Below are 20,447 nucleotides of genomic sequence, written 5' to 3' on the forward strand. Positions count from 1 at the left end.
ACCATGTTGCTGGATTAAGGCTGAAAGGATTGTTTTGCAAAGGAACTTTTATTGAGGCCTTTCATCCTAATATACATTATGGACAAGTTTGAGGATCTTAAACTTGGTCCTTCTTGACACCAGAAGTCAATGCAGTGGTGGAGGTTACAGTTGATTTGGTACCTAGATCTGATTTAGAGAATTAGCTTCACCCCTGGGTCCAGGTTTGTCTTCAATAGACAGAGGAAGGCAGCCAACTTCACACTGTCCAAATGCCACTTTGTAAAATCTCTCACTAGGATAACTGTGTTTTGGTTTGAGAGAAAGTGTGGAATGTTTCTGTATGAAGCCAGGTTACCAAGATGGGGAAAAGTTGCTCTCCACTGTGATGAACTACTTCCTAATCAAGCACGCACTGCCTGCCTCAGATTACTGTTAAAGTTTGTAGATTTATATAGCGCGTCTTATCACCCGTGAGGGTATCCAAGCACTGTGCATAGGCACGGGGAGATTAAGTGTTTTGCCCAGAATCACAGGATGTTGCGCCAACGCCAAGATTCTAATCCCAATTCCCCAGAACCCGAGTATGCTGATCTGGTCGCTTTGCCACATCCTCTTCCTCTAACTGTATCTGCCCCACTGGTGGCGATTTAGCACAAAATGATAGGCTTTCTTCATATCTGGTGTGCTAATGACGCAAACACTCGAATCAAGAAAACTTTGAGTAAAACTCCCAACCCTTTTAGTAAAAAGGGCAAAAGGACTTTAGGATTTCAGTGAGACCAAAATGACGAATATCAGAACAATCTCTTCAAGTATGTAGAGCTATAAAGCTGCGGTTCCACTGCACGTCTTCTCAAGTATGGATAGACAGTCAGTGAAGGTTCCTGCATATTACTCACAAGTGGTCACTGGCAGTAGTTTCCCCACTCTAGGAGCACTGCCCGGCTCCCAGCTCCAGGCTGCCTCTGGCTTTCAGTCAGGCCAGAGGGACTGGTTGAGATTCAATCTCCTCATGCTTATGGGTGTCATTTACGCCTCTCAAACTTCAAAGTTCCCATATGTGTACCTCTAACGGGCATCTCCATCACAGGCAAGGGCCGTTTCGGTCGTTTCTGCGTCTGCCAACGCCAATGGGCAGAGCCCCCCATTTTCCAAGCAGAAGTTCAGTTCTTGGTTTACTTTTCCTGGTGCAAACTCAGTTCTTGCTGCTGACACCTCCGAGCCCTCCGTCACCCAGAGGAGAGTTCCTGATCAAACTGCCAAGTAATAGTGAGAGGAAGTTGACTTTGTCACTAATGTCAAAGTTAGAAGAAAGAATATCCACAAAGGTGGGTGCAAAACCAGTCTCAAATGATCTGCTACACAAGCAGGGTCATTTCCTTTCCTCCTTATGTGCCCCTGGAGGCCACCAGGTGATCCGCGCACTCAGAGCCCGGTCGGCAACAGCGCTCTCACAAAGTAAAGTTGTCTCTTTTCTGCTGCTCAGTTCTACACCATGTCTTTCTTCTCTACATTTCAGACTTCTACCTGTGTTCTTTCTTCCATTGTGCACCCACAAATCTTGGCTCTAATGGCAACCGCTCACCTGATATTCATATTGTAGCAGATGTCTGGCTCGTCCGGTACTTTGGCCGCACACACTCGCAGGCTGGCAAACTCCACAGCATCTGAAAAATCCAGATATCTACTGAGGCTTCGACCTCCTAACATCCATTATAATAATCCAGGCAGAGGAGATGAAATGTCCCTGTTCTCAATCTCCACCCATGCAGTGCCCGCTTTACTACAAGTTGCTCTCCAAAATGAGTGGTTAGTTGGAAGCTTTTACAATGCGAGAAACTTCCAGCAAAGGCCATTTTCATTCGCTCTCTCCCATGGCAAAGCAATGCTGGTCTCACCCAAACTGGTTTGATGACCTATGAACCCAGACCCCCCCACCTCCACCTCACCCACCGCAAAGGAGGCATGGGCCATAGTTCAATTCATCTTGGCATTGATATTGACGAATTCTCTGATGCACAGAGCTAGTCCAAACCTCTGCACATTTATTTACTGTCCTTTTCTCTGGCCTTGTCCAGCAGAGACCTCTGCACCTATGCACTGTCTGCAACAGTCCTGATTCTTGCAAAGGGCACACGCTTGACCATCTCTTCCCAGCACTCAGCTAGGCTCCTTCTGTTCAAAGGATTAGCAACCTGTGCTCCTGAGAACGAACACACTAAACACAGTGCATTTACATATCAATGCAAGCCCTCATATGATGAGTGTTACAAACCCTCGGTCATAATGTTTTAATGGTGAAATTTATGCCTCGAGAAACTAGTTAGTGATTGGTCAACGTGCAGGGATAGAATACCAGCAGAAGCTAGCATAGAAGACGGGTGGGAACCACATGGAAAAATGTATTTCCTACAGTTTCTTTTTAGCCTCAGTTTGTAGTTGGTAACCTTAATATCTTTGTGACCGGCCGCCTGTCCTGCAGCTTGCTATCAAACTATACACTGAAGTTTTTTGCTGAGTGAGTGGGCACACAACACTTCAGGTCACCTGAATGCTGGCGCTCTGGGGGGTGCTCAGTGGTGAAACATCAAGAAATAGTTCCCCAATTTTGGCGCCGTTCAGTTGCAATTTACTGGATGTCAACCAGGAATAGACTTTGAATAGACAGAAATGGACACAACTGCCATCCCTTCCTTACAAGTTAGTCACCAGTAGCGTGCAACAGGAAGCCCAGCCCGTGCATCCCGATGACCCCAGGAAGTTGTTACATATATGCGCTAAAGAAGAGAAAGAAGAGCAGCACTCTGTGGTAAATAGTTTAACATGTTGGTTCTGACTCTTCAGGAACAGATTCATCCAGTTCTTATCTGTAATATTGTTAGCTTATGTTGCCTCACAAACTATTGCCTATCAAATACCTTCAATAAGTTAATTAGCGCTAGACCTGCCGAATGCCCAGAGTCATCTGTCTGTGACGTCTGTAACATCGGTGTCCAGGCCATGGCCTAGTAAAAAAAAAAAGTATTTGCAGTGCAATAGGTCTCTTTTATTTATGTGTTGTTTTTAAAATAGATAAATAAAAGGCATTCAGCCAGATTCATCAAGGCCAAAACGTCTCGCAAAGGGCCAGATTCTGAGAATCTGGCCCTTTGCGAGCGCTATTGTTGCATTTGGGATTCATCATCCCAAATGCAAAAATCGCATTTTCAGAAATCGCTAAATTGCGAATAATTGCATTTAAGGAATTTCAATTTGAGATTCCTTAAATGCAATTCATGAACCATTTTAAAATTGCGATTTCGCAATCTGGGGCCGCTATTTACCGCGAAGTCTGACTACGTGGTAAATAGCGAAAACTTAGAAAAATGCACTTTAGTGCATTTTTCTAAGTTGTATGTTACACACACACATGTCCTTTGGACATGTGTGTGCGCAACATCAGTGTACATTATCATTTCAGGGGTGCTACAGGGTGTCCTTTGGACACCCTGGCACCCTTGTAATCGCTTCCTTATTTGCGATTTGCAAATTGCGAATCGCAAATAAGGAATGACTCCCCATTCATTCCTATGGGCCTTTAGGCCCATAGGAATGAATGGGAAAGCCATTCCTTATTTGCGATTCGCAATTTGCGAATCGCAAATAAGGAAGCAGTAGAATTCTCAAAAAATATTGCGATTTCTACATGAATCCCGTTTTGCGAGTCTTTAATAGTGATTCCTTAATAATCGCTATTAAGGACTCGCAAAACATGACAATGATGAATCTGGGGGATTGTCATTTACAGTGCCAATAGCTTAAACTCTCGCAAATGCGAGATCTATTGCATTGTAAATAATTTTTTTTGTAAAATCGCACCATGCCGCGCTTTCACATTAATGGCGGGCGTCCACCTTTATTTAGATGTGGCTTGTCTAAAAGGGGCGTGGCCACCTTTAAAGTGAAAGCACTGTATGCAGCGCTTTTACAAAAAAAAGCGTCTGTTTGTCAAGTTGACAAACAAATGCCTATTTTTTGTAAAAACGCCCCATGCATTGATTCACTTTAATAGTGACTGCGCACCTTTCTTTTGAAGCGGCTCGTCTAAAGAAAGGGGCGCAGCAACCATTAAAGTGAAAGCGCGGCATGGGGGGCTTGGCTTGTAAACAAAGAAATAGAAGAAAAAAAACTGGCGGCCGCAAAGAAACCAAAGGTCCTGCTGCCACTGTATCAGCGTAGCTTGCCGTGCTATGAAAAAAATTTAAATCCAGTGTTGCGGGAAAGCGTGTCCTGCCTGCACCAGCAGGCAGGTGAAAACCATTTAACAAAATAGTGCTCGGGGGCTGTAATTAAAGCCTACCGAGAAACAACACGTGTAACAGGGGGTGTCCTCATGGAAGGTTACAAAATGAGACAAGGCGGTACTAAGGAAGGACTGCTAAGCATATCCACAGTTGACAAAGGACAGTGACACAAGCCAATGAAACATATGAGCGGAAAGTGGACAGAGCTTCAAGACCATACCTGAAAACAGCATGCCTCGCAGAGCAGCGCTTGCACTGCCAGGTACTGCCAGGCTGCCTAAAAAGACTGACAAATGTAATTGCTGTGTTGCTCTTATACATTATCTGATTCCCATATCTTCGGAAATCCTGTGATTGGGCAAAAGCTTGCCCAATCATACAGCGAATGATTGAAGTTTTTTCAAAGCCGAGTTTCAATTTCAGGTTTGGGGAGAGCTGCGGAATCCTATCTTTTCGAGACAGAATTATGATATTCAGTCAGGTGAACTTCGGCCAGTGAGGAAATTTGCTACAGAGTATTGGCTGGCAGCAAGCTAGTAAGGAGCTCGCGGTTGGGGTTTTGGAGCTCATCACTAGTAAATTTCTGAATTTCCTCGGCAATTGAATGTGGCTATGGCAGCTGTAAAACGAAAGTTCGATTGAAAGTTTGAATTATTGTTGAGGGTTCCTTCGTAATCCAGTGAACAGTGCAGAGTGTTTACTACCACTTTGGTTTGTAATTCCTCCAGCGGTAAAACTGAACCACCTAGCTTTAAAAGCTGGTCTATTGTAGACTTACATTTTAATATCTTATCTACATATAAAGAGACGGCCATTTTGCCAAGGCAGCTGATGCTGGAATGGCAGCCAGCAGACAGACTGGCTTGATGAGACTATTGAACAACTCAGACACTACCTGTTTTACTGCAAACTTCCTCAACTAAGAGCAACCAATAAGCTTTTATTATGTGGAAGATGCATTTCTTTAGGGACATTGCAGTCTGCTTTAGCCTCAGGGCTGCCTGACTTCTCCTGTGTCAGTTTGTCATTCCTGCAGCGTTCCTCACATGCTTCAAGGCAGGCAGAAACATTTGACTCTCGAGTTGCTGATTGTGATGCAGCTGTCATCTCACCACAGCTTATGGGCAGTGTTTTTTAAAACCTCTCTAGAAGGCTAGTCGAGGTACCACCTCTTAGTTCTGCGACTTTGGAGACAGCTCTGTGTGTAATCCCCACAGACAGTCTGGTTAGGGTGTGATGTACCTGACAGGGCGTATTTCAGTGCCTCCGAAGTCTTCTGAGACGCTACTGCTGCTCTGCCTCAAACATTGTGCTCTCTATTGCTAGAGAATAGCTCTATCTCGGGCATTAACCTTCTTATTTTCAGCAGGCTTCTGTTAGTGTCTTTGAGACCATTATTTTTATTCCTAATGAAAGAAGGTTATTCTAGACTCTAAGGTCCTATTGCGATATGAACCTCATAGATTGCTGGTCTTGAACTGCCTGGCCCTGCTTTGTGGGATTTTGTGACAAAGTTAAGTACACCTTAAGAGGAGCACACTCATTTGCTTTATACAACCCTCAATTTTGACTTGGCAGCCTAGTCTATGGCCTTGAGTGTATCCCATCCCTCTGTCTGTGGTGGTATGAGTCACAAAGGAGAAACTGTCCATGCGTGAGTGACAGCTTCCCAGTGGAGTAGGAACACCCCACTTTAGCAGTGTAAGCAGGGGCTGCCACTGGGCTGGATAAGCTAGTAAATTGGGCCCACATATACATTAGTTGTCTATGGGCCTTTTATGTCTACAGGTCTGAAGACCAACATCTAGTAAATAACACTGCCAGGAAATCCCATGGGAGATTGTTGTGGACTTTCACCTGACATGCACAGGGAAGGAAACAAATAAAAGAAAAAATAAATGGAGAAAAACGGAGAGAAATAAACACGCAGGAAAACAATGAACATGAGAGAGCGAAAGATAGTAAAGAAAAAGTAAGGCTTAAAGAAAAAAGATCGGTGGTTAGAAAGGGAAAAATAACCACAGGAGAAAGGAAAAGGAAGATGGATGAAAGGTGAAAGGAAGTATGAAAGAATGAGTGGATGGAGGTGTGAAAGGACTGAAGGGTGAACAGCGGGATGGAAGGGTGAAAGGACTGACTGGTGAAAGAATGAATGAATGGATGGAAGGGTAGAATGGGCATACGGAGAACAGTGAGTGGATGGATGCTTAAAAGACAGATATGTGAACATATTGATGGGTGAAAAGATGAATGCATGCGGCAATTTGTAGGTAGATGGATAGGTGAAAGGATGGATGAATGGATTGATAGGATACATGGATGGATAGAAGGAAGGAGGGTGAAAGGAACTCTTCTGTTTTACACGCTCGATCAAATTAGAGGTCTGTTTCAAGTAGGGAGTATTTTACTTTTCTGGCAACTCCCTTGCAGTTTCCCATTTGTGAATTATGTTGGGCGTCTTCAAAACGAGCAAACAATATTCAAGAGGATGACTGCATGTTTCTTTTCTTTAAGGACACAATCCGTTTTGGAAATGCAAGCATAGGGATGGAAGTCTGCTATCCTTAACAGACCACTAGCCCTGCATTCATAGCCAATCACAAGGGGAAACAAACAGAGACATGCCTAATTAATAATATTCATTGAGCTGGTCATTTTGCAACCTTCTACGAATGAACACTTTGCAATGTTACATCTTTGTACGTTGAGTAAATCACAAATTGCATCCCCGTTCTCACACCAGTCGGTGTGCAATTTGTACGTATGAATTGCGAACACCATCTAATACATTCCTATGTGATATCTACCAAGACAGCAGGTATCTCATTATCCCTGTCAATTGGTATTGCCTTTGCTGTATACTATGCGTCCAAGTTTCCCCGTTAGCCTGGTTCCTCTGATGCGAACCACCCCTTCCCTGAATTGAAATGAATTAAGCAGCCTGGCAAAACCTTGTATTTTAGAGGTACAGCCACATATGTCTGTCCCTTTTTCTGTGACTTGGAACATTGCTTGTATTGTTTTTTATTGCTCTGTCTGAGAGAGGGCTGTTCCAGATAGTAGTCTGGGGGGTTGACAAGGAGTGTTCTCTTGCATTCATGTATTCTATAAGACCAGGATAGCGTCTTTATTTCTACTTTTTTGGTAATGTGGCCAGGAGATGTTAGTAGTATGACCATGAGCGTGCTCCGTAGATTCATGGATGGAGGAGGCAACGGGCACACTGTTAAAGAACAGGGCAGTCGTCACACAGCTGCAATGACAGGGGCTATTGGGTCAGTGGTTTCTCTGGCTTCTGCGCATAATCTGGTATAAGAATAGAATCTGAATCTACGACTTGTGTTCGCGTGGTGTTGTGTGTTGACGGGACAGACGATTCTATAGCAGCTTTTTTTTGCACATGTCTACAGCACCTGGTGTCGGCTCTGCTGGCGCGCCCCCGCACAAAGTATGTTCATGCAGTGGAATTTGCTAGACTTTCTCACATATCCAGATGGGAAGTTGTTCTTGAACACGTTCTGCTCTTGGTTGCTGTGGGTGCATTATTGCTCCTGGGAGGGGTGGGGTGGTGACTGTTCAGATGACTGCAGCTTTGGGCGTGAGTACATGTGCTTTGATGGTCTCAGATGGCATGAACCGTGCATGGGACTGGTGTCAAGAATGGCACTGCTGTGAAGCGAGGCAGGAAACAGCTGTGGTACAAGGCATGTCCAACTAATGTCGTGCACGGTGCCCTTGCCATGTTTTACTGTTACGTGAAGCAGTCCTGAGGCACCATGGTTACGGCTGGTGAGTACATGTTGTCACTCCCAGTGTATGCTTCTATGTGTGCACACGCAATATTTGTGCAGCAGCCATACAAGAAGCTACACATAACATTACACAGCCAAAGATTGTGCTGTGCCTGCAATACCAACTCATGGCTACATAACTTTATGGCACACCTCAGCTCCCAATGTCCTGCTCAGAAACTGGAAGGCACCACGCCTCAGGGGAGGAAACCCAACTCGTTTGTAGCCCACATACTTCTGTTCACTGTGGCCTTGACAATATGCAGCAAAGTAAGGGTGATCAAGTGTCAGGAGATGTCTTTCCACAGCCCTTCACATAAAGAGCTTCGAGAGTTGCCTAAGTATGATGCTGAAAAATACTTTAGTCCCCCTTCTCCTCTGGCTCTCCTGCACCATCTTTCTCTCCTCCATCTGCTCTTTGGATTTTTTCTGAGGCTAGACTGCTATGCATTTCCAGACAGGTGGCTTCACCTCCAGGTGCATCACGCCTGAGTCCACAGAAGTCATAATCGTGCTGCCAGCTCGACTGTCAACACACAAATACTTCACATATCGCCGCGAATCCAGATTTTTGCAGTGCAGGGAACATCTGTTCCAGGGAATACACTGCTCTCCCGTGGTAATGCACTGTGACTTATCAGACAGATTAACTCCTGGTGCCCACGTCTTCTCCTCCAAAATGTAATATTCAAGCAAAGCAGCACGAGGTAAATTGGCACTGCAAATGGAATTGTAATAAATGCCTGTTTATGCTGGTTTCACACTGTGAGTTTAAAGGGCTATAAACGCCCGGGGATGTTCTTTATGTCGTGCAATGATATGGGAAGGAGAGAGATTCTGGGCACCGTTCTTAATTCCTCGCAGTAATGCAGGGAGGTGGAAGTTCTATAAATGCCAGGGGTGTTCTTTATTCTATGCAGGCAGTCACAAGATGACAGTGCCCAGGGATAGTCGTTATTCTACTCCGCGATGCAACGACAGAGAAAGATGGCAATGCCCAGAGATGGTCCTTATTGTGTGCAATGAGGTGGAACGGTGGCAGTACCCAGGGCTAATCTTTATTCTACACAGTGATGTTGGTAGTGAGGGAGAAAGGTGGCAGTACCCAGGGCTAATCTTTATTCTACACAGTGATGCTGGTAGTGAGGGAGAAAGGTGGCAGTGCCCATGGATAGCCTTTATTCTACTCAGCGATGCAGTGAGGCAGAAAGGTGGCAGTGCCCAGGGATAGTTGTTCTGTGTAGTGAGGCAGAAAGATGGCAATGACCGGGCAGCATTCATCTAAGTCGTGAGGTAGAAGGGTAGCAATTGCTAGGAACATTGGGTTCCATGTACTGATGCAGTGAAGCCGAACATGGCAGTACAAAGGGTTTATTATGTATGCAGTTTGCTAGAATATTACTTGCACTATGCATTGATGCAGTGTAGTAGATGGATGGCAGTGCCTCTAGATATTCATTATACTGTTCAGTAATAGAAAAATATAGAAGGATGGCAATGCCTAGGAGCGTTCTTTCTACTGTGCAGTGAGGTAGGAAGAGAGCAATGCCTACGGGTATTCTTTATTCCATTCAGTGATGCAGTAGGATTGCAGTGCCTCATGATATTCCTTATTCCTTGCAGTGATGCAGTAGGATGGCAGTGCATCAGGATATTCTTTATTCTATGCAGTGATGCAGTAGGATGGCAGTGGCTCAGGATATTCTTTAGTCCATGCCGTAGAATGGCAGTGCTTCTGGATATTCTTTACTCCATTCAGTGATGCAGTAGGTATCAGTGCCTCTGGATATTATTTATTCCATGCAGGGATGCAGTAGGATGGCTGTGGCTCAGGATATTCTTTATTCCATGCCGTAGAATGGCGTTGCTTCTGGATATTCTTTACTCCATTCAGTGATGCAGTAGGTATCAGTGCCTCTGGATATTCTTTATTCCATGCAGTGATGCAGTAGGATGGCAGTGGCTCAGGATATTCTTTATTTCATGCAGTGATGCAGTAGGGTATCAGTGCCTCAGGATATTCTTTATTCCATGCAGTGATGCAGTAGGATGGCAGTGGCTCAGGATATTCTTTATTCCATGCAGTGATGCAGTAGGATGGCTGTGGCTCAGGATATTCTTTATTCCATGCCGTAGAATGGCGTTGCTTCTGGATATTCTTTACTCCATTCAGTGATGCAGTAGGTATCAGTGCCTCTGGATATTCTTTATTCCATGCAGTGATGCAGTAGGACGGCAGTGGCTCAGGATATTCTTTATTCCATGCAGTGATGCAGTAGGGTATCAGTCCCTCTGGATATTCTTTATTCCATGCCGTAGAATGGAAGTGCTTCTGGACATTCTTTATTCCATTCAGTGATGCAGTAGGATGGCAGTGCCTCATGATATTCCTCTTAGTGATGCAGTAGGATGGCAGTGCCTCAGGATATTCTTTATTCCATGCAGTAGGATGGCAGTGGCTCGGGATATTCTTTATTTCATGCAGTAGAATGGCAGTGCTTCTGGATATTCTTCAGTCCATGCAGTGATGTAGTAGGTATCAGTGCCTCGGGATATTCTTTATTCCATGCAGTGATGCAGTAGGATGGCAGTGGCTCAGGATATTCTTTATTCCATGCCGTAGAATGGAAGTGCTTCTGGACATTCTTTATTCCATTCAGTGATGCAGTAGGATGGCAGTGCCTCATGATATTCCTCGCAGTGATGCAGTAGGATGGCAGTGCCTCAGGATATTCTTTATTCCATGCAGTAGGATGGCAGTGGCTCTGGATATTCGTTATTCCATGCCGTAGAATGGCAGTGCTTCTGGATATTCTTTATTCCATTCAGTGATACAGTAGGTTATCAGTGCCTCTGGATAATCTTTATTCCATGCCGTAGAATGGCAGTACCATGGGATATTATTTATTCTATGAAGCGAAGCAGAAGGATGGAAGTGCCCACGGATAGTTATTTTATGCAGTGTTAAAGAAGAATAGCAGAGCCATTTTTCATCTATGCAGTAGGGTTGGTCAGCAGTGTCCAGGTATATTCTTTATTCTATGAAGTGAGACAAAACGATGTAAATGCCCATGAATGCTTTTTGTTATACAGTGCGATCGAAGAATGGCAATAGCCAGGGCTATTCTTTTTTTCTGTGCAGTGTACAGTGGGGTCGATTGGCAGTGCCCAGGGATATTATTTATCCCATGCGGTGGGAAGAATGGAATATAAATTCTGGGGATATTTCTTGTGTGTGCAGTGATACAGTGTGTTAAAACAATGTCAATGTTGATGGACAGTGTGCGTACATTCAGTGATGCAGTGAAAGACATGGGTTACTAATCCCACTGGATATTATCTGCTCTGTGTTCAAAAGAGTATACGTGCTTTAGGGTCTTCCAGTACAGTAAATGGATCACTGTGCCTCGGGATATTCTTTACACTATTCAGGAATGCAGTGAGAAATAAGGAATGTAAATGTCTGCGATATTCTCTACCCTCTGCAGACACACAGTGAGAAGAAAGGCTAGCAAAGCCTACAGTTGTCCTGTGCAGTGATTCAGTGAGATAGGTGTATAAATGCTTCAGGGTGCTTCAGTGAGACTGATGGAATATAAATGCTAGGGATATTCTTTATTCTGTGCACTGACACAATCGAAGACTATTAATGTTATTGAAATATAGCAGTGCTTTAAATGGACCTGTACTTTCCGGTACCGAGTACCAGCTTGTTTTTTTATTTTGCGAGGAAGAGTACCGGCACTTCTCAAGAGTGACCTAATACTTTTACTCGTAGAGTAATGGCACTTCTTAGGAACAATCAGGCACTCTGGTACAGGGAGCCTGTACTTCTATTTTTCCATTTCAAGCACTGAATTGTAGGATGTTACAGTGGGATCAAAGAAATATGCATTGAGTACTTTCTTTCAGTGGTGCAGTGAGATAGAATGATGAACATGCCCAGAGAGGTGCTTTGCAGATAGGATGGTCCAAGGTGGGTGATATGTTTCTGTCTAAATTGCTTCTTCAGGCAGCTGCCAGTGTAACCACTATGGCTCTTACGGTGGCGTTTGTGACCCATCTACTGGACAGTGCTCATGTAAACCCGGTGTTGGAGGCTTAAAGTGCGATCGATGTGAACCAGGGTTCTGGAACTTCCGCGGAATCGTCACCGACAAGAAGAGCGGGTGTACACGTAAGTGAAGTAGCACTTTCTGCCCACCACTTGCCCTCTGCATCAGAGGGAGGTTTTGGAGTTCAGAGCATCAATCACTGTTGTGATGTTTATTTTTCTCTCCGATCCATAGCCTGTAACTGTGACCCTGTGGGCTCCGTCCGAGATGACTGCGAACAGATGACGGGCCTGTGTTCGTGTAAGACTGGTATCACGGGCATGAAATGCAACCAGTGTCCAGACGGCAGCACACCAGGCATGACTGGATGTGAGAAAGGTGAGGCACACATTCCTTGGAGGTATGGTACACTCCCAAGAGTGCTTGTCGGCCTCTTATGGTGATACGTGAGATGGTGGACAAGCACAAAGTGGCTTTAGATGGAAAAAGGGTGCAGACCTAGGAGGAGTGGGTGTGTAAGTGCATGACTGGCCAGTTGAGTGGCACTGAAAAGATGGATGCAGCACTCAAGGTATCAGTTGTTGCTTAGGTGTTTAAACCAAGTAAGGTTGTGTGTGTGCATTTTCATAGCCCTCAGAGTCTTTGATCTGTTCATGATATCAGAATTGTGTTCTCAGATCCCTCGGCTCCGAAGAACTGCGCTGACTTGAAGTGCGAGTTTGGTGCCTCCTGTGTGGAGGATAGTGGATTTGCCCACTGTGAATGCCCAACCCTTCTCTGCGACGAGACCAACACAACCAAGGTAAGAGAATTCATCCCATACCACCTGTTTCACGGCATCAATGTCTTCGTGCACAAGCCTTGTCCACTTCGTCATTTGAAGTCTGGTCCTCACTGATGCCTCCAGTAAGCGTACCTTGATGAGGGCATTATTTCACTCAGAAGCACATCTCCCATCCCCCGCTGTCTCTCAGCAAAAAAAAATCCTTTGCATTATCTATCACTTCATTTGGATGGTCTTCGAGTCTCAGAAATGTAAAGTCATTCCTACAGTGGTGTGACAGTGTCCTGTCCAACCTGTTGCCACTTCTTGTACCTACGTCGCCTCTAGAATTAAAGGCATGCTTCCAAGTTGTGTCGTGTTCCTCCCAGGAGTCATGTGAATATCTCCTTTCTGCATGTTGAAGGTTTTTGGGGCTTTCCATACTTCCTCAATATTCGAGCAGCGGGTTTCCCACTCCGACCAGTCACACGGGGCAGCGTTTCATTTCCTGGTTGCAAATTCAGCAGAGAATGTTTTGGGACTGTGCGTTCCACACTACTAATGTGATTGGTCCCTGGAGTACCTCTTTACGGAAAGCTCTTCTCTTTTCTTCCCCTATATTGTGTGCCTCATCAAACAAGTTTTTCCTTTGCAGAGATCAGAGTTTGTCACATGCTATTTCTGTTGTTCTTCGATTCTTTGGCTCTATTGTCTCTTATTGATAGTTATAATAATCTCTTCATCGCAGTGTGGGAGGTTTCTAGTTCTTGTGCAGTCTCTCGTGTCCATCATGCATATCCTGATGCTTTGTACACGGGGTCTTTTTCTGTGTCCCACAGGTCTGCGGCTCCGATGGAGTGACCTATGGCGACCAGTGCCAGCTGAAAACAATTGCTTGCCGACAAGGGCGGGAGATCACGGTGAAACATCCTGGACAGTGTCAAGGTGAGCCCTCCTCCTCCAAGAACATTGGGCAGCTTGTGTACATGTATATTTGTGAGTTTATATCTCTGTGTTTTTACTATATTTGCAGCTAGGTTGCCCACACATCTCTTGTTACCTTTTCATCTTACTCACTTCTTTTGCCAATGTTTGCAATCTACCACAACCTAGTGGAGAGACTGGAAAAATCTTGAAAAGCTAATCTATAAAAAGGGAAATGTATGAACAGTGGGTCGCATTTGTCACCACTCTCTAGAATACCTATCTTATCGTTCATTTCTTCCACTCACGAACCTGCTGTACAGTTTCTGACCTTTTATCATCATGGACCTTTTTCAGGGATTTGTTCCATTTTGCTGGTATGGCCCCTTTTTTTACTTAATGAATGCATCAGATCATTAATCCAGGGGCAGTGTTCGGCCTCCTACATCAACATTCTTCATTCAAAGACAAAGTTGAATCTGGCCAATCGCTCTGTGTTTGTTTCGATTCACGCGTGTGCTGCCTCATCCGTGCAAGGTTTCTGGGCTTGTCCATTTAATACCACATTCCAGGAGTGGAAATAAGCAAACGTTAAAAGAAAAATATACATTCTTCTACAACACTGAATAGATAGATGCCTTGTAACTAAGTTACAAATTTGCATGATGCTTATTCTCCCACCATTTAGTAACTGGGTCTTAAAGCTCACTGTTGTGACTCCAATTCTGCAGTTTCAGTGCTGCTTGCGCCTCAGGATGGAGCCAGGGATATCATAAGAGAGGCATTAACAGCCAGTCATCCTTTCCATATCTCCAGTCCCCACTAATCACTTTGCTCTCCTGTAGACTGAGGATGGTATTGTCCAGTCTCTAGTCATATCCTTCATTCTCCACATGGGTTCTAGGTATTTCTTCAGGTCTGCAGCCCAACCTTTGTCCCTCCCATCTCTACTCAGACACATTGGTGGGCAGAAGGGTCCAGAAGAATGGGGTCATAGGAAAGAGCGTGGCACCCATTTCTTTGTCCTTGATGCTCACATTCGGGGAATGGCAGCTTCAGCATCTAGTACGCAGAGTTTGTGTCCTGGAATAGCAAGGTAGTTGTGGTAACTTGGGTGTCTGATACTAGGATGCACAGTCCGACTCTCTTCGTCTAGCCAGATGCCAGGTGGAGCCCCTGGCATTCAGTGGGAATTCTAATGAGGCCATGTAGATAAGGGAGGGAGGTAGGCATATGGGAATCTACATAAACAGCTGGAGGTAGGTGTGGGTGAACAGGCAAGTTGGCGGATTCCCTGGATTTCAGGGGCTCCAGAGTTTCTGGTGGATGGAAAGTGTGCTGGAGCCACCTGACAAATGGCGTGTCTCCACGCAGGCTATGGGAAACCGCATACCCAAGGCACAGAGGCTACGAAGTCCCAAAGTCCATGGGTTGAGGACTTTTGAACCACTCAATATTCAGCTGGGTCTGGAGTACAAAGGGAACACACAACTGGAGCCCTAAATGTATCAGCATTTAGTTTATCAGCATAAATGGGCTTATAACAAGTGGTGTTGTGATACTTTTCCAAGAGGCCACCCCACACAGAGACTAAAAGAAAATGTTGAAAATGTTTCCCATCTGCCTTTTTGCTTCTATAACGTTCAGATCTTTTATTTCTGGCACATAGGGTTGTCCCTTTTCTTCTATATGTCAGCTACTACAGTATTGACGTATTAAGACAGCATCCAATTCAGAACAAACCACCCCATGGCTCTTATCAAAAATGGCCTTTGACACCTCAAACATTCTGTACCAACCCCAAGAAGGGCTTTGGATTTTTACGTTAGATTCTGGTCTGCACCGCCCCTGCTTAGTCTGTCTTCGCTGAAGGCTTTCAAAACTAGATTCTGATCCACAAAACCTGCAGAGAAGACAAGGGATGTCCTGATGAGGTCACTGAATGTGGACGTGTTAGTTCCTTGTCATGGGTCCTGTTGTACTTCTGCGATTTGGTGTTTCTGTTGTGTCTCCATTGGAAATGCTGTGCAGTTAAGTTTTTTCTTTGCCCAGGTGACTATTTGCAACATACCGTGACATGTATGGCGAGTGTCTCCCGTTTCAGCTTGCACCTCGCTCTCTGAGAAGAATCAGGCATGTTTCTTGTGCAATGTAATCTGTCAAGCGGGTTCTAGGTACCCCTTTAGAAAATGGCGTGCCTGATGTAATAGTCTTTCATGCTTTCTTTGACTCTTTCATCTCCACAAATTTTTACAGAGTCGATCTCGCACAGCAGCCAGTCTGCACCAACGACTGCCGCCGCCACCACACCACCCATGAGCCTGCTCTTGCCCACCACACTGAGCGCTACAACTGAAGAGTATGATGCTGATGATGAGATGAACACTCCACTTCACTTCGAGGAAGACATCACCACAGAGAGCACAGAAGGACAAAGTACTTTCCAGCCGGCCACTCACTCTTCTATTCCGAGCAGCCAGGGAACAAAGGTCACACCCATCCTAACTGCCCCTGTCGTGATGCCTACTACCCAGCTACCCTTGTCCGGGTCGGGCAGTGCGTTAGGAAGTGGGGATGAGGATATGGAGGCCAGCGGAGACCAGGAAGCAAGTGGATCTGAACCAGCAGGTAAAGTGCATGCCAAGGTGTTTAACAACATCATTGCTCTGGTCCCTATTTTCCACCATTAGCCTCTGTACGTACGGCTCTGTATTAAACTCTAGTACGTAAGAACATTTGAAAGTCTTAGAAAGACTTTCAAGGCTTAATTTAAAACATGAAATGAAGAAAATGTTGCCTATGTTAACTGAATACAAAACAATGCTGCTTACTTTATATATTTATATATAAACGAAACCAATAATGTAGTGAGAGCAATAGTGTCCATTTTAGTCGCAGCCTTACTACATACTATGTCCAGGGCTTTAAGTGGGCCGGGTTTGAGCACCGGCACTTATTTTCAGGCGGCATCGAAACGGGTCTCTATCGGGCTCTATTTTCGGGCCTCGCAAAGGTAGTCCGTTTTCTTTTTTTTTTTTTTTTTCTTGGACTGCAGTGAGTGCATGCACATCAATGTGCCCATGCTCATTTTGCTCACCACTGAGTAGTGGAGGTCAAGGCATGACGTCATGCCAGGAGATCCGCGTTGTAGGAGGAAGGGAAATCCTTTAAAGAGAGCCATTTTCTCTCAGGATTTCCCCTCTTTTTTTGCAGCGCAGGAGGAACGTTGTCATGGTGCCAGCCTTGACATCATTGAATGATTAGGCGAGAGATGACCACAGGCCGCCTGCTCCAGCACGACCCTGCTCTGGTCTTTCACAGTGAGTGTCAAGGCTGCAGTTTAATCCAGCAACAAGTGAAGTGCAGAGAGAGGAACTAATCTGCGTGATCCTGCCCCAGCCCTAACACAATGCTAGTTATCTTGATTTAGACCATGCCCCTACTTGGATAGGCCACACCCCTTTAAGAGGTTTGTCCCGCCCCTTTTAGAACACCCCCAGTTTTTCCCCCCACTTAAAGCCCTGATTGTGTCCAATTGAGTGAATGATTTTTGTGCACAGACCATATAGCTTCTAGATTCCAGAAAATGTACTGTATGTCTCCAAACGTTCCTCTATAGAATTTGAATGTGTACACACAGTCAGTTAACCTTATTTACACTTTAGTACTAACATCCTCACTCGTACCAAAAATATATGTCTTCATAGTGATGCAGAACTTCATAATAGTAACACGAATTCCATTCAAAAACCTATCTGTTGAATGTAACACCCTGATCTTATGGTCATCTTAATAAACATTTCTTGGGCCCTGAATCCAATACCCTCCACAGGTGATCAGACTTCCAACTATTTTGAGCCCCGATCCATTGACACGCTTTCCACTGGCAAGCTGTGTTTGGTCTCTGAAAATAGATGTGTGTTTTTGTGGAGCTTTATGCCACAAACTCTTGATTATCGTATCGAGCTGAAGTTCAGAAATAATATCCTGTCTTGCGGTGACCTCAGACCAGCGCTAGAAAAGGAAATGTTGAGACCTCCCAGGTTAACCTTTTATTTACATAGTGGCATTTTAAATTTGAAAGAGATGGTAGTGTAACCTTTTAGAGCCAGGCTGGTGTCAGCAGTGTGTTTTTGTGTTACACATGTGCTTTCAAACGGACAGTGATGACATTCAAGTACATATGGACAAAACTATTCTTAAGAAAAGATCAAAGATGCATTTACCTCTGCCTGTGCAGTAAACACCTGTCTGTCTGGGTTTAGGGGAAGATGAAAAGGCAGAAGAGGACCCGGTGACGTCAGCAGCAGCCGTAGAGAGGGCGACATGCTATAACACGCCTTTGGGGTGCTGCTCTGATGGGAAGACCGCAGTGGCCGATGCAGACGGAAGCAACTGCCCAAGTGAGTCTATCTACCCTCTCCTGCCCCCGACTCTCTTTCAGATCAAGCTGACTGTGACACAGTGTGCAATGAAATATCATGGTGAACCTTGTGACAATCCAGGGTGGGTACTTTTCTAACCTGTGCTTGCTTAACAATGTTAAGCATGATGTAGGCATTATGAGCAGCATGCACTGTGAATTGTGTTGGTTTCACAGTGGTGAGTGCTCCTCTGCTCCACTGGTTGAGACCCTGATTGCCTTCTTCCTGCGGATTGAATAGATGTTGGCGCTCCACCAGGCATTGTTGGCTCATTGACTAGCCACGCTTTTACAGCGTTTTTTCTGATTGTCTCAGAAGGGCCAGTGGCCCATTTACTATCTATATTCATTGGGTCTAGCTCTTTTTGAGTTGGCTGGGTTAATGTTCTTTTTGAAGATTGTCCATTTTATATACTTTTATTTCCTCTGAATCTTTACATAAATGTTGACTCATAAATGTCTCCTTTCTCTCTTATGTTTGTCTTACTGGTTTGTTCCTTTCGTGTGTCTCCTCCCTGAATGTCTGTTCTGTAAGAATGGTTATTGTGACTTTCTCAAAAGCATCTCCTGTGAATCTCTCCTCACTGTTTCCATGAAGACCATGTGATGCAAACATTTAAAGGACGCATCTGTGATCCGATGTATTTTGGTGTTGACTCCTGTGTCTTTAATGACTTCTTTTGAGTTTTCGTATTTTTTTGTAGCTATTTCATGTTTCTTTCCCTTATGTGTGTGTTTCCTGGCTTTTTCCATGTTTGACTCATGTTTTCGTCCCTGATGCATATGATCCTGGGCTTCTCTCTGGATTCCATTATTGATTCATGTTGGTTCCCGGCTGTCTATTCATGTGATTTATTCTTGATGTGAGGATTCACGATTTTTTTCAGATGTGTTAATTTTTGGCTTCTTGTAATTAGTCATTTGCTTTCATTGCATCTTTTATGAGGTGTGTGTTTTTTTGGAGGTTTTTTTACTGGTTTCTATTCCGATGTGACTTTGTTTCTAGCTTCTTTTCAGATATTCACTCCGTAGCTCATTTCTTAGTGTGTGTATGTATTTGTGTTGGTTTTATTGTTGCTTTGTTTAAATCATGACTTTGTACCCATGGCCCTTTTTATTTGTACATATTTTACACTTCTGTGTTTATTTAATTTGCATGTTTTTCTCAAGTTTTCTTAAATAATTTTATTTTGATTGCTTGTTTAATTTTCTTAGCTTTCTTTGTTCCTCTGCCTGTTTTTTGTTTCAGTGGATTTTACTGGGGTATGTGCTTTTTTGTGCTGACTTCTAAGGTGTCATTTTAATGTTTTTTTTGGTTTGTGTTCTATTGTTTACAGCTTCTCACCTTAGTTGTCACATTTCACCCTACAAAATGTTTTTGTAGAATTCAACCGTTGCACATATTCTATAGCTGCTCTTTTGAATTACTTACGTTTGTTTTAGTTGATGAGAGCAGATTTTATGTCTTTTTTTCGGGAAATGTGACAATCACGTCTTCATCTGTGATGTACATTTGTGACTTCCTTGACTGCCTGCCTCCTTGTGTGCCTGACCCTCTTTCTTCTGTGTATTTCAATAATTTTTCATTTCTGGGAGTATTTTCTTCTCTAGTATTTGCATTGTTGCCTTTTAAGTTTGTTTTCTTGTGCGCCTCCTTTATTGTACATGTCCAGTTCAGCGTTCTTGATGTGTGCCTCCTCTTGTCTCTAACGTCTCTTCTTTTATTACTCAACCAGCCCGTGTTCTGTCCAGCTCAGAAGTCAAGGGAAATAAATAAAAACAAAAAACAATTAAAACAAAAGAGTATATGGTAAAACCTCTCCTCTGACATCTGTTGGCCAAATACTAACTCTCCATCACTCAGTCATCACACTAACCTCCACCTCTGGCACTACCCCCTGCGCCATCCCCTAGGTAGATAGAATGGGCTTCGTAACAGTTGATGGGTTTTCAGTTTGCAATCTGTGGGTAACATTTCCAGTGTGTTAATTCACTCATGATTGTTGTTACCACTCCCATATTTTCCTGTGCAGCAACCAAGTCGTTCCAGGGAGTACTGATTCTGGAGGAAGTCGAAGGGCAGGAGGTATTCTACACACCCGAGATGGCCGACCCTAAATCTGAGCTCTTTGGGGAGACGGCTAGGAGCATTGAGAGTGCGGTGAGTAGAGTTGCCCGAAACATTTTTTTCCTCTTTCAAAGTTTTGAGCGAAGAGGAGTGCTTGT

The 20,447-nt window shown here is 44.3% G+C and overlaps 1 protein-coding gene across 6 annotated transcripts in view; it reads left to right on the top strand.

The window, feature by feature from the left end:
• The window catches only part of AGRN (agrin), a 727,720-nt gene that overhangs the window by 646,931 nt on the left and 60,342 nt on the right, over positions 1–20,447 (top strand). For all 6 annotated transcript variants that reach the window (XM_078642355.1, XM_078642356.1, XM_078642357.1 and 3 more), the window contains 7 exons: positions 12,069–12,233; positions 12,346–12,489; positions 12,789–12,913; positions 13,714–13,819; positions 16,055–16,426; positions 18,064–18,201; positions 20,255–20,382. In XM_078642355.1, the coding sequence (XP_078498481.1) occupies positions 12,069–12,233; positions 12,346–12,489; positions 12,789–12,913; positions 13,714–13,819; positions 16,055–16,426; positions 18,064–18,201; positions 20,255–20,382 (1,178 nt within the window). The remainder of the gene's footprint in view (positions 1–12,068; positions 12,234–12,345; positions 12,490–12,788; positions 12,914–13,713; positions 13,820–16,054; positions 16,427–18,063; positions 18,202–20,254; positions 20,383–20,447) is intronic.

Source organism: Lissotriton helveticus, chromosome 5_1, assembly GCF_964261635.1.
Source record: "Lissotriton helveticus chromosome 5_1, aLisHel1.1, whole genome shotgun sequence".
NCBI lineage: Eukaryota > Metazoa > Chordata > Amphibia > Caudata > Salamandridae > Lissotriton > Lissotriton helveticus.